This window comes from Oncorhynchus gorbuscha, linkage group LG21 (genome assembly GCF_021184085.1).
Source record: "Oncorhynchus gorbuscha isolate QuinsamMale2020 ecotype Even-year linkage group LG21, OgorEven_v1.0, whole genome shotgun sequence".
NCBI lineage: Eukaryota > Metazoa > Chordata > Actinopteri > Salmoniformes > Salmonidae > Oncorhynchus > Oncorhynchus gorbuscha.
Window position 1 is genome coordinate 50,837,142 of NC_060193.1, and position 14,336 is coordinate 50,851,477.

A 14,336-nucleotide genomic window follows, 5' to 3' on the forward strand; every position below is an offset into this window, starting at 1 on the left:
GGTTATGCATAAGGATAGCAGTGTGTTTAAGATTGTGGTTAAGATTAAGTTATAAAAGGTATAAAATCACATTTTAAGAAGATAAATTGTAGAAATGGGCGGGTTTTATATATTGTGGCTGTAGTAACTAGTGACGACCGGAAATTATGTACACGTTACGTTGTTGCAGTGCATTTCAAGTAACGAGTTCGGTTTTGGTTTACATTTACTGACATCGAAACATTTCAGTGCATCGAATCGTTTTGTGGCAATTCTTTATAGTGTACAAATGGCTTATCCAGGATATGGCGGGGTGAGTAAACGCTTCATGTGTTATTTTACCTGGTGTTACAGTAGTCTACATACATCAGGAGTTTGGCCTATTCCATTTCCGATATGGGGAGTGCTCAGATAAGACCCCTAAAATGTATCTTTGTTGTGATGAAACATTGGAACACGGTCAGTTGTAAGTGCAATCGTTTCTAAGTATCGACATTAAAAGGTTTCGCATCTTTCAAGGCACAGTCATTTTGGCAAGTAGCTGTTAGGCTACATCTTGATTGTGACAAAAGTTGATATTGCCCTCAGTAATAGTTTTTGACCTCGATGAACTCTGAGGGGACTGTGGATCTGTCTCCCTGTACATTAGTCACACACGATATCTCTGACAGCTTTGGGTCGATGTTGATTAAACTTAGCTGAAATAATCGTCTTGTCATTGTCATCCGGAATTTACAAAATTACACGGATTGGCCCAATGTGGGAGTTTATGTAATTGACTGAAATGTGTATTTCTCAATTTGCCCAAGGGTGGCACTGCATCATTCTTGGGGGAGGACATGTTTACTTTTGCTTTGTTTATTTTTGAGTAATGTTAATAATTGACAAAATACCAGCTGGCAAAATTCAGTCTTTAGAAGCACTTAATGCTGTATTTTCAAATCACCCCATGTAAATGCACTAAGTAGGTGGCTATTTAGGCTACTGTAACTAGTTAGCCTATCTGTAGTTAGTAGCCTAGTCTTGGCTACATACACTGTTTCAACCCCTCTAGCATGGCCCACAGCTCAACCTCTCAACCGCTGTCATGGTCACTGCATTGACCTAGGATATATGTCCACACCTACAGTAGCCCCCAAGAACCCAAGTGGGACTTGGCTTATACCCAGATCTTGAGTCTGGGACTCAATTGAACATATGGACTTCAGCTGGATCAATGAACTACAATCCCAATGCTCTGTTTTTAACATTTAGAAACATTATAATCCTTGCTTGCAATACAGTTTTGGAAACCTTTGGAACTTTCACATCGGGAGAAAGAGTCTTTCAAATCCATAAGATACACTTACTGTATGCAGTTATGCAACGTTTTACCAGACATAATTTCAAAAACACAGCCCTCAGCTGAGGTACAAAACGTCCTCCCTAGTTATGCTCCATTGCAGATTTTTGAAGTGGAAATTGGAGGTGAGGAAGTGTCGTCTCGGTTGGAGTTGGTGTTCTTGAAAATACAGCCGGGTGAAATTTTCCTAAACTGCGTACCGTAAGTGTATATGGCATTTTTTTCTCACTTATATGAAAGTTAAGTTCCAAATGTTTACAAAACTGTCACATTTAGACCGAACATTTGGGCAGCGTTGGAGCGCCGGGCGTTTTCCGCACAAGTTGAAAGGGGATTTCCAGTGGCGGAATGGAGTTGGAGTCATGGTCTCGTCCACACCCTGCTTATATTGTCAGTGCAAATATCCCCTCACTACATTTAGAAATAGGTCCACAACCTGCTAATATTGACAGTGAAAATATTTTGAAATGGGTAAAATGGAAAGAATGCACATCACTCAATTATAAACAATCACCTGACTATATCCTTTAAGAATGACTACTGAGGAAGACGTCCTGTCCAAACGTCAGTAATAGTACACCTGTTTGCTTCCCACCAAGGCATCAGGCCTTAGTGTAAGAACGTCTACAGTGCCTCAGGAAGGTATTCATGCTCCTTGATTTATTCCACATTTTGGTGTTACGGCCCGAATTCAAAATGGATTAAATTATACAGTTTTTCACCAATCTACACTCAATACACCATAACGACAAAGTAAAAACATTTACATAAGTATTCGCACCCGAGCCAGTACTTTGTAAAAGCACCTTTGGCGGCGATAACAGCTGTGAGTCTTTTTGGGTAAGCCTCTAAGAGCTTTGCACACCAGGATTGTAAAATATTTGGCCATTATTCTTTACAAAAAAAATATTCAAGCTCTGTCATTGTTCATTGCTAGACAGCCATTTTCTTGCCTTGCCATAGATTTTCAAGCTGGTTTTTATGTCAATACAGTAACTAGGCCACTCAGGAACATTAAATGTCATCTTGGTAAGTAAACTTCAGTGTAGATTTGGCCTTGTATTAGGTTATTGTCCTGCTGCATGGTGAATTTGCCTCGCCTCCCGGTGTTGGAAAGCAGATATTTTTTTACACATCTACTGATTCGTGCCATTCTTTGTGAAGCATTTAAAAATGTCCCTGGTCTTTGTTGTTGAATATGTGCTTGAAATTCATTACTCGATTGAGCGACCTTACTGATACTTTTATGTGTGGGGTACAGATATGGGGTAGTTATTCAGAAATCAAGGTAACCACTATTATTGAACATGGAATGAGTCAATGCAACTTATGTGATTACATTTATTTTTTTTCAGCACATTCTTACTTCTGAACTTACTTAGTCTTGCCATAACAGAGGTGTTGAATACCTATTGACTCGAGACATTTCAGCTTTACATGTTTTATTCATTTCAAACATTTTCTACAAACAAAATTCCACTTTGTCATTAAGGGGTATTGTGTGTTGGATCAGTGACACGAAATCTCAATTGAATCGATGTTAAATTCAGACTAACACAAAAAATGTGTGAAAAAGTATATGGTGAAGGCGCCGTATATAGCTGCTTGTTTGTTGAGTGCTACAATCCTATTGAATTAGTCCTTTTTGGGAAGTTTTCCTTAAGCCCTGTTACATGATGACTGTACTCTTCTGTCCCTGTCAGTATGGAGGACCAATGCAAGGCATGCAACTCCAGGGTATGCCCATGCAGGGTGGACCCATGGGAGGCCCACCCCAGGCAGGCTACCCCCAGAATGGTGGAGGCTACCCTGGGACCTTTTCTGCTCCTCCTCGGCAGCCTGTTAATGACCCCATGTGGGGATACTTTACTACCATAGCAGGACAGGTGAGTGATCAATGATTTTCATTTAAACTCATGATCATGGGTACAGTAAATATTCCTCTTTGGATAGAATGCAACATTTACTGGCGTCCCGAGTGGCGCAGCGGTCTGAGGCACTGCATCGCATTGCTTGGCGCTGTAGCAACTCCTTTTGGCAGGCCGGGCGCCTGCAGGCTTGACTTCCTCCGACACATTGGTGCCGCTGGCTTCCGGGTTAAGCGGGCGAGTGTTAAGAAGCACGGCTCGGCGGGTCATGTTTCGGAGGACTCATGACTCGACCTTCGCCTCTCCCGAGTCCATTGGGGAGTTGCAGCGACGAGACGAGTTCGCAATTTGATATCATGAGAAAAAGGGGGTAAAATGCAACGACAACAAAAAGAATGCAACATTACTGGCACATGCATGGTGATGTCATGGTTACACCACAAAGTGATCTCAAGACATTCAAGTCTTTTTTTTTTACATTTAAAAATTAAATTCATTGCATAGTAATGATATGTTGTTGCTGGAGAGTAATCTTACAGGGATATATATATTCCTCTGTGCAGGATGGTGAGATTGATGCAGAGGAGCTTCAGAGGTGTCTTACACAGACTGGTATCAGTGGGACCTATACTCGTAAGTTCACACCCAGTCCCATGATCAAGGTTCACTTTGTGGTTCATAAATGATTAGATTATGTTGTGTGTGTTTTATGATTTTAGTATCCCGCGTTAATATAGTCTTTACAAAGATTTGTCACTGGTTTTCTGTTGTCATTGTATGTTTGTTTGTTCATTGTGTGATCATGGTTTCTCTTCTCCAACAGCCTTCAGTTTGGAGACATGTAGAATCATGATCGCAATGCTGGATGTATCCTTTCTATATCAATGAATCTCTTGGACTGGGCCTCTGGCCAGTGTCATTTGAAGTTTGTTTGGTATTGCACTTTGCTTCTTTGACTTGCTGGTGAAAAATGAATAGCAGTCATAAATGTGACTGAACTAATAAACCTAATGTGTCAGTGCCGAGTTCATCCTTCTCTTTTAACAGGTGAGAAAGCTTTGAGCAGGAGGTGACTTGGGATGATTCATTTGAATTCCCCTAAATGACTTCCTGGCTGCAGTATATTTCACACCTATTCATGGCCTAGTCTACTGGGTCCCATTCAAGTATGCATTTGCCAATGAATTTGCAAGATAGAACTTGCCTCATGCTCTAGTTGCGTCATGCCTGTAGCTCCATTTTCAGAGCGAGTCCTGTTTCTCCCTGAACATGTTCATGCTTCTTATGTAGAGTAATAGACGTTACGACAAGGATGTACAACAGTCAGCATTTGCAGTTTGGGATGTTCTATATAATGTATTTTCAGATTAAGCACATGATGCGATTTGTAAGTGGGCTGTATTGAGACAGAGGGTTACTTATGGAATTGATTTAGTCGCAGAAAGGTCAAGTTCTCCCACATTTAACACAACTCATCATATCCTTTGTGAGACCAGTTCACATGGCCGTTTTTAGTTTCTTACCTAACGAACAAAGTTAACCCTTTAACTAACCTCCCACCAGAGAGACATGACCGGAAAGCTGGGCTTCATTGAGTTCAAGGAGCTGTTTGCTGCCCTGAGTAGCTGGAAGCAGAACTTCATGATGTTCGACCAGGACCGGAGTGGCACGGTGGAACCCCATGAGATGTCCCAGTCCATCTCCGCTATGGGTGAGTCGGTGCTCTGCCAGGCTAATGATATGGGGCAGTCCATTCTGATAGGATGACGACATGGGACAGTCCATTCTGTCATCCAAAGAGGGGCAACGTTCCAGGGCCTGGTTCAGATGCAGCATCTGAAAGGGGTTGGGAGGTTTGACTTCTTTAAATGATTTAAACTATTGATAGACTCCTACAATAATTATAATTTTGTTGTAGCTGGAGATAATTGCAAGGTATTGGTCCGTGAGTCCCTTCTTGATGCAAAGTAGATGGACAATAGGCAAAGGCTGATGTTTATGATCATTGTCAACTAAATGCAGTGGTCACTATGGATGAATCCTAATACTATGTTGGCTTATGACTAATTGAATGCATGCTGTGATCTCTTACTACAGGCTACAGGATCAGCCCGCAAGCTCTGAACGCTGTCATCAAACGCTACAGCAAGGCTGGCCGGATCTACTTTGACGACTATGTGGCATGTGCTGTGAAGCTTCGCGCCCTCACAGGTAAGATGGTGACTTGGGAGGCTGCCAATTAAGATGTTTAACTTCAGTTTTTTTATTTTATTGACCAGCATTTCACATTTCCTCACAATCCAGAGCTATGGATTTCGTTATAAAATCAAATAAATTCTGTCATTCATTAAACTTTTACTCATTCCAATCCTTTTGTCTTTTGAGGTGTAATCTGTCTTGTTTTGTCCTGGTCTCTTTTGTGTCTGTACATTCACAGGCTCATTAACACAGTGCGTGTCTCGCTAGGTTATTGTTGTCCAATGAATGGCATTCAAATTTCACCACAGTACACCTACATCTTTACTATGCGTCTCCACAGAGAGCTTCAGGAGGAGAGACCAGATGCAGCAGGGGGCTGTCAACTTCCAATACGATGACGTAAGTGTGCAATTCAGGGCTGTGTTCAGTAGGCACAATACGGACGAAAACACTTTGAAACGGGGAGGTACTATCTGAACACGTGTTTTTGGTTTCATTTTGAAACTTTAGTATGCCCTGATGAACACATCCCAGTTTTCTCCTCTCTCTCATTCCCCAGCCTGTACTGTGATTCCCAATAGCCTGTCCTGACTTGACTATAGTAATTAGTACAGTATTGACTATAGTAATTACATCGAAATTAGCTAATTTTCTCTTGATTTTTCCTCCTGAAGTTTATCCTGTGTACGATGTCCATCTGAGTGGTGTGGTCCGGCCCATACCGTGCTGGAGTCAGAGAGTGGGGTGCTTCGACCGGCAGTTTGGGGCTCGCTGACCACTTCCCCTAAATGATGGGAAGGCACCAATCAATATTAGCCAATTTTTCTTAGGTTGAGTCCCATAACCAACTTAAAATGGGGAAGGAGTTTACAACAGAAACTGTTTGCTTGCCATAATGTCTGCCTTTCTTGTACGCTATGCAAGAATGTGCAGATTTGCCAGGTATCATATGGCGTGTTTCTAAATGTATCCGCTTGTTGTAAATTCTGTTGCTAAAGGACAGTGGTAGATTTGAATAAAGAAAGGGATGGCAAAGCTGTTACTGATCTTTATGATGATGACTTTTGTGCCTCAGATCATACGGTTTCCATATTCATCCCCATCACTGTATATGGTCTGTTTTTATAACCACTATATTGTTTTATAACCACTATATAGGTGTGAACTAGTTTTACATTGAACACATTTTAAAGTATAGGTATATATCATATTTTTATTACAAATATACAGTTATGCTAGCTTTGCCTTTTTGTTTAAGGTAACTATATGCATCTCTTGATTTAAATCAAATGTGGCCTAGCATGATAAACAAATGAATCAAACATTATGGAATTCACAAATATAAATGAATAACACGCACTGTGGTAAACGGGCACTGTTATTCCTTTGCGAAGAAAAGCATGCATTAACTACCATTAACAATGACAATGTCTCTAATTTTGTGATGCCAATTTGCATAACTCAGGATGAAATATTTATCAGACATGTAGTTAAGTGCTTCATGACCGTTGGGCCATTCATCAGTGATATTGGTGTCATTCACAACACAATAAATTCAGTTTGTAGTCAGTCTGTGTTCTGTTTATTCATTTATACAATTCCACAAATGGTTTTCATCAATATATGTACACAATATATTAAATGTCTTTAAGTACAGTATATTCCAGGACAACATTCATATTAGCTGTTAAGTGTTGCATTGTATAAAATACAGTGGCAAACATTTTAAAAAATGCATAAAAACAATTGTGAACAGCACTAGATTTAAAAAGTGACATTTAGCTCTAAAGTACACATTTTATAAATGTTTTCCTGTGCAGGTAGCCACTCTATGAAAAGTTCAGTGGGGCCCTCTTCATTGGACACGTCATGTTTCAGCTACTTTGTATCGCGTCTGAGCTCTGGAACGCTTCTACTAGAAACCCTTTAGCGTGTTTCGCCAGGGTTGCGTGAGTTTCAGCCCATCTGTGGTGGGTTTTAAAACCGATAGAGTAGTTGTGGCCACTCAACTGGCATTACAATGAAATGCAGCGAAGGACCTGTGCCTTCGGGAAAGGCTTATAGCTGTGTATGGGCGCAACTCATAGGATATGGCCGGTAAGATCTGACATTAAAAGTAGACTCAGCAATATGTCATATTGCTGAGTCTGCCTTTAATTCAAACCTAAGTACTGCTACAAAACATGCATAGCTATAGTATTCCCAATGAATTTGACTTCCCTATATTCCATTTGCTCTGACTACAAAGTTATTTGTATATATGTTAATTGCTACATATGGGAGCATGATATGTGTTCTTCATATTGTATCTGTCACTTCTTGGGCTGATACACAATTGAACCAAAACACTTAAAAATGATGGAATATTAAGTGTTATCTTCTAGAAACATTGAGTATTTATTACCATTGTTTATCATTTTATAACACCAGCTCTCCCCTTCATGATAAATCACAAACACGTTGTTTTGAAATCTGTTACAACAAATTGCCGGCAGATGTTGATCCATGCAATACCACACATCTGACTATGTTTGTAGGTGTAAAATAAGTCATAACTAAAATGACTTACTTTGCAACATGCAGAATCCGTCCATATTCAATACATTTACATTGCTGAATTGAATGCATATTATTCAGCTGAATAAATGTGTTTAGGACATTTGTGAAGGCTAATATAGGTTAGTAAAGCTAAGGCTAGCGAGGGCTAAGCTGCCATCTCAGCCTGAATCTCTACGTTGTCGGTTTCTGACACCGTCTCAGCATTGATTTTGTCACTTGGCTAGAAACAGCAATAAAATCCGTTTTATTGGAATATAAATGGAAGCCCCTAAACATGCATGGAAAGAAAAATTTAAGCTTGTAAAGATTGTGGGGTACAGTACTTATGAAAGGTATTAATTAAAGGTAGACTCAGCGGGTTGACTTCCTGCTTTTCGACAACAATCAAATCTGTCAAACTGCTATTGGCTCTTCCTTTGCATGATTGGCAACGGACAATAGTGACTGATTACAATGTGGTAGTTGATTTCTGGAACTTGGATGTCTTTATGATGAAGTCATACTGCTATGTCTACTGTACCGTTACATGTAACTACTCAATAACTCGTTAGGAAAATGAAATAGAATTTGGCCTGATTCCTCTTATTACAATTCCAAAAAGATACATCTGAGCAATTCAGCTTTAGAGAGTTGCTGTTCATTGTAGTTTTCTACATCTGAACATGTAATGTTGCGTTCCAACTCCTTTTATACAATGATATGCATTTCGTTAAGTGCAGGCCCTTTCAAGAGAGAAATGATCCTGCACATCGATTACATATCGGAAAAAACAGTCCACCCTGTTCATGCCCCTGTGTGTGTCATTACAGTAATACAATATCAAAACAACTATGCACACACTTCCCACCAAATTATTTTTTGACAATATTTTCAATGGTAAAACATATTCAGTGATTCAGGGAGGAAAGTAGCTATATCAAGTGGATAAGTATCCCTTTTTGTAAATTCAAATATACAGTAGAGACCATTTGCATTTTTTTTTTTACAAGAATACAGAACTTGAAATACAGTACTTTAGTTTCTGTTTTAGTTGATGCCATACACACTTTAAAGACCATTTCGACTTTTGGGCTTCTACCCGTGTTCATTTCTAGATTTAATCAAATATGTATATTATTCATGTGTGTAAATGAATGTTTTAATGTTGTCGTTATTGCTTTCATGGCCCCATGAAAGAGACTTGTGGTGCAAAGTGATCACAAATAAACTCTCCCAGGAATACTTTAGCAGTGTACGGGATACTTTGTAGAAGAGCTTTCCCAACCATTTAAATCATATTCATTTGCATATCTGTGTATTTATAATCCAATAGAATAATGTATTTTACATAGTGGTTCTTTGTCTCTTATGATCAGATGACTTTTTGAAAGACATGTGGACGTTAGGTACTTAGGCACAGTATATGATGAAATATTATCGTATATCATGTCGGACGTGGAGATTGTTAATTAGCCAAATGCATTACATGGTGTCTGTTTGATAAGGTCATTAACGCGATGAGTTTAAAACCACACACTTATTTTCAGATTGAAAATGCCTTTGAAAGAGAGTTTCACGTGGCTTTGTCCCGATCGATTGGGAAAAATGATATAACGGATACTCATTACTCTGAAAGCATGCCGACCTCACACCATGACTGTGCAGTGCATGAGATGGTGTTGTGTTTTGAACATGCAACAGAAAACACTTCCAAAACATGCACTTTTCTCTCTTGGAAGAACAAGCATGTTAGGTGCCTTTGTGTTGCTGGCAGTGTTACATCTGAAATATGTACATGGTAGATCATTACAGATATTAGTAATATACAGTATAAATACCGCTGTATAAATGTACTATATAACACATCTAAATCAGAGACCGGCAGAAAATATTGGAAAAGGAGTGGAAGAAAGTTGACAGTATTCCTTGCATATACAGTCTCCTTCTAAGACCCTGAGTCAAACTTTGAGAGAAGCCCAAGTTTTCCGTAGTGAGAAAGAGGGGCGCAGGTAGGCGAAATGGCCTACCTTCCCAGAAGCCCAGGGTCGGATACCGGCCTGTGGAGTCCTGACGTTTCTGAATTTTCAGGTGATGCGTCGGGGAGCGAGGCTTGTCTGGCAGAGGGGAAGAGGGCACTAGGTTGTTGTTGTTTCTCTGGAGAGTCAATTTTGTTTTGTATGTGTCTGGGCTCTGTGTCCTTCTCTAGCAGTCCCGCTCCGAGGTCCTCTTCCGGGGTCATTTCCGTGGGACCCTGGCCCGACATAGATTCTTTGGATTTGTTCAGCGGCTTCTCCATGTCAGGATTCTGTGAAGCAGTAAGCACAACCTGGTCTCAGAGCAAAATGTATTATATTCAAAACAATCTGTGCCACTCCATTTAGTATGATATGTTACTTTACGTTAGGTTACATTACATTGGCCGACCAATGTAATAACGGCCGTACAATAAAATAATTGCATGACGTATAGTATCCTACGTCTTGATTGCATTTTACCCGTTTAGTATGATATATTATGCTTGACTGCTTTAGTATGATATGCCACGTTAGGTTAGGGGTTAAGGTTCGGGTTAGGGGTTAGGTTATAGGGTTAGGGAAAGGGTTAGTGAACATGCTAATTAGTGGCAAATTCGCTAAAAAGTAGCAAGTAGTTGCTAATGATTTAAAATACAAAAGTTGTCTGTGATGAGGTTTGAATACGCAATATTTAGGTTGCTAGACGTTCCTTTCGTTTTTGTCCGTACCAAACGTAACATATCATGCTAATTTGAGTGTCCCGGATTTATGTTTACTATGTTATGTATAGTCAATGTAATGTACCCTAACATAAAGTAACATATCAAACTAAATGGATGGCATGGATTTTTAGTCAAATATAATACGTTTTGCTCTGAGACCAGGCTGGTCAGCAAATAATGTAACCATCCGTCAGTATACAGAACAGACAGTGATAATGCACCTATAGACCAGTATATCGACTGGGGAGTGTAATGTGCCTAGCCGGTATATACAGAGCCATTATGCATAACACAGTATACAGCTCTGAGGGCTAGTGTAGACTTGGCTGGTTCAGTATACCTGAGCCAGTGGTGAAGCAGGGTTGAGGCTGTGTTGAGGCTCTGAGATCCTGATGGCAGAAACAGGCTGCACCCTGATGGCAGGCCTCTGGTACTTTGGGCTGGAGGTGACGATGCTGTAGGCCGGGGGAACCACGGTGCTCTGCCTCTGCAGCAGCTGGAGGATGGCCTTGATGTCTGACGTCATCTGGAACTCCAGCCTGGATGGTGGGTGGGGGGAGTCAGGGAGACAGCATCAGGGGTGGGTCCTAGCTTGCGATCCACATGCGTCACTCACATTTTAAAAATAAATCTGCCACTTACGTCAATGCGTGATTTATGTAAAAGTTTGAGCACCTTAAAATATGTCCTCAGTGTATTAGCTATGTATTAGCTTAAGCTACTGTTGGTTTCGTTTTATGCATGTGTCTGGGGTTGTATTGGGAGAGCGCAGTCAGTAATACTCAATGCAAACACTAGAGGGAACCCCAACCCTTACAATTCAGAGAAGACACACGCTGCAAAACCTGTCCAAAAGCACATCTTTATCTGTTTCAGATCTTTCCACCCCAAGCAAAATGTCATCACAATTTCAATTATTTTTCTATTTTGTGAATGATCATTTCTTGATTTTTCTCCATTTTTGCTTACAACACCTTCAAGGTTTCGAAAAGCTAATATTGAAATATATAACTTTAATGGATTTATTTCCAATGACAAACACACAGACCTGTGTACTGTATCTAGACACGACACTCCCATACTGCCTTCAGAGCACTGCGGACAGAGAACAAGCCAGTGTTTGTCACAGTTGCTGTTGAGCTGTAAGACAATCTGAGCCGATCAACACCCCCGGCAGGCGTGCTCCAGCTAGATGAGGCAGGGTAGTGTGGCCGCCATGTCTGTTAAGTGGCCAGGCATCTGCCCATTACCTCCCTAAAGCAGGAGAAATGAGAGCGACGTACGCCTACAAAGAGCCTGAGGTGGCCAGTCTGTAACCGCCACTTCCAGTGGAAGAAGGGATATGGGAGGGAAGATACAGTAGAGAGAGAGAGAGAAAAACTGAAAGAGAGCATAGGCTATATATAGATGGAACGTATATATATATATAGAGAGAGAGAGAGAGAGAAAGAAAGAGAAAGAGTCGGACTGACTCAGAGGCCTCCTCCCACTTTTTGGCTGATTTGACCCCTCCCTTTGTCTGCTGTTGCCCCGCACCATCTCCCAACCCTCCCCTCCAAACTCTGCCGTGACGTCTGCTGTCTTTGTGTTGCGATTGCGTCTCACGGGCGGCAGCTAAAAATAGGCGATGCTGTCTGCTGTCTGTAGCAGCTGGATCCCTTCCATATAGAACGTATGCAGAAGTCAACTCTCTGTGTTATATAGTGAGCCTTACTTTACAAGCAATGCTTTACCGTGGACCGTGGATGTGTACGGTAAACCCAGTTGTATTCTGATGGCTGTTGTACTGGAAAAACCTTGCTGTGTATCTAGTCTACAGTGCAGTGGGATGTAGTGATAGTTGGGCTCGGGTTATTTGAAGACGGTGTAGTCTGTTTACCACCAGAACGGCTTGGTTAAAGTTGTGTGTTTTTTTTACGATCAGATCAGAATTTCGTATCTCCCCTTCACCTGTTTAGATGCTCTTGCAGCAGGTCCAGACGTTGCTCCACCTCTCCGTAGGTGTTGTCCGGCTCACTGTCCTCCTCTCCGACCCCACTTCGGGAGTCCTGGGCCGACTCCTCCAGGACCTCCCTGGGCCGCACGCACCCCCACTCCTCCCCACGCAGGTCTAGACACACACATGCACAAACGCATTTAATATACCATTATATATACAACTAAATCACAGCACCAATCATTTCCCACAGAACATTGAATCCTTTTTAGTTAGGTATGATCCTTTGCCAACAGTATTGTCTGATGACCGTAGTGGCTTGAGAAGGTACAGAGTACTAACCAGCAATAGATAGCGGTCCCTCATCCATACCAGTCCTGTCAAAGGCTACCATTTAATTGATCAATGGGTACATTAGGCCCACTGTATAACCAGCAGTTATAGCATCAATCACTCTCTCCCTCACATTCTTACCTGGTTGTTAGATACTGTAATAGCAGCACTGTGTCCAGAATCATTTCCCCCTCAGGCACAAAAAAAGTTGGTCTAGTCTTTTACAGCTACTGAGTGGGTGTCGATAGGAATAGTACACACCTGATAGATGTCTACCACTGTGTTATATCGCTATAATGCCAACAATGTTCTTCAGTCCGAGTACTGTGGACCCACAGGGGTGCACCGTTTTGCTCTAGCCCAGCACTAGCAAATCTGATATAGAAAGAAATACCACAATCATCCAGCCCTTAAAGCAGGTATGTTAGTGCAGGGCTAGAAGTAAAACCTGCACCTTTGTTGGATTAAATTCCAGTCCTTGGGTACCCCAAAAGGTTGCACATGTTTGTTGTAGCCCAGTAGTAAAACAACCAATTCAACTAACCAACAGCTAGATATGTAGATGTGTTACTGCTGGCCTAGAACAAATATGTACTCTAACCTTAACCCAGTGCAAGACATTGGGTTGTAACTAGAAACCTCAGCCACAATGTCAACAATGGCTGTGTCGTAAAAATTCATGAAAACCAAAATGTTATTTACATTTACATTTAAGTCATTTAGCAGACGCTCTTATCCAGAGCGACTTACAAATTGGTATTTTGGTCTTAAATTAAGGTTAGGGTTAGGAATTAGGGTTAACAGTGTGGTTAGGGTCAAAGTTAGGTTTAAAATCCGATTTTAAGTGGAGAAATTGTAGAAGGGTAGGCAGGGTTTATGAATTTGTGGCTGTGGTGACTAGTGATGACCGAAGCACTGCACTAGACTCAGTGATTGAGTTGATCATGCTTGGAAGATAGCTTTTACAGTAATGAAAGATGTCAAGAACAGAAGCTACCATTTATTTTGCCTCCACGCTGAGGTGATTACAGGAATCAATATCCAGCAGGCAACACTGCCTGCCTCCTACTCAAACCAGGAATCATCATCATCCGCTTAAGAACTGAATTACAGCATATTACTCTCAAATCACCACATGCTGACAGGAATGTTCATCGTGGAGCGCAATACTCTGGAGACGCAAATAGAAACGTGTCATTTCATTTTCCCAATTGTTATTGTTACAGTGGCTATGTGCATATCGAGGCAGTTTTAATCATTTTTACCACATTGATGTTAACATATTAACAAAGTAGTTGAGGATTTTACAAAGAAAGTAGTTATGTTAGGGATAATTATTTGTGAAAGTCGTGTTTGGGGGAGTAGAGAAAGTGTATGTGTCTCTCTGTGTGTGTGTGTCATAGG

At 41.0% G+C, this 14,336-nt stretch overlaps 2 protein-coding genes across 6 annotated transcripts in view; one reads left to right on the plus strand and one right to left on the minus strand.

Annotated features, from left to right (window-relative positions):
• The first annotated feature begins 129 nt into the window (after positions 1 to 129).
• LOC124007878 (grancalcin-like) lies at positions 130 to 6,957 on the plus strand. Its single transcript, XM_046318684.1, has 8 exons — positions 130 to 292; positions 3,025 to 3,207; positions 3,753 to 3,822; positions 4,013 to 4,056; positions 4,753 to 4,900; positions 5,287 to 5,400; positions 5,729 to 5,787; positions 6,063 to 6,957. Exons 1-8 carry the CDS (start codon positions 269 to 271, stop codon positions 6,087 to 6,089), a joined length of 669 nt encoding a protein of 222 aa, XP_046174640.1. The 5' UTR covers positions 130 to 268; the 3' UTR covers positions 6,090 to 6,957.
• Positions 6,958 to 8,691: 1,734 nt separating this feature from the next.
• The window catches only part of LOC124007879 (potassium voltage-gated channel subfamily H member 7-like), a 78,388-nt gene continuing 72,743 nt past the window's right edge, over positions 8,692 to 14,336 (minus strand). For all 5 annotated transcript variants that reach the window (XM_046318690.1, XM_046318688.1, XM_046318689.1 and 2 more), the window contains 3 exons: positions 12,614 to 12,773; positions 11,004 to 11,202; positions 8,692 to 10,231 (listed from right to left, as the gene is read on the minus strand). In XM_046318690.1, coding sequence (XP_046174646.1) covers positions 9,950 to 10,231; positions 11,004 to 11,202; positions 12,614 to 12,773 — 641 coding nt within the window. In that variant the 3' untranslated portion in view covers positions 8,692 to 9,949. The remainder of the gene's footprint in view (positions 10,232 to 11,003; positions 11,203 to 12,613; positions 12,774 to 14,336) is intronic.

Coding starts and splice junctions, on each gene's coding strand:
- LOC124007878 (XM_046318684.1), top strand. CDS start 269: ATGGCTTATCCAGGATATGGCGGG. Junction 4,901..5,286: donor CCAGTCCATCTCCGCTATGG/GTGAGTCGGTGC, acceptor CTCTTACTACAG/GCTACAGGATCAGCCCGCAA. Junction 5,401..5,728: donor GAAGCTTCGCGCCCTCACAG/GTAAGATGGTGA, acceptor GCGTCTCCACAG/AGAGCTTCAGGAGGAGAGAC.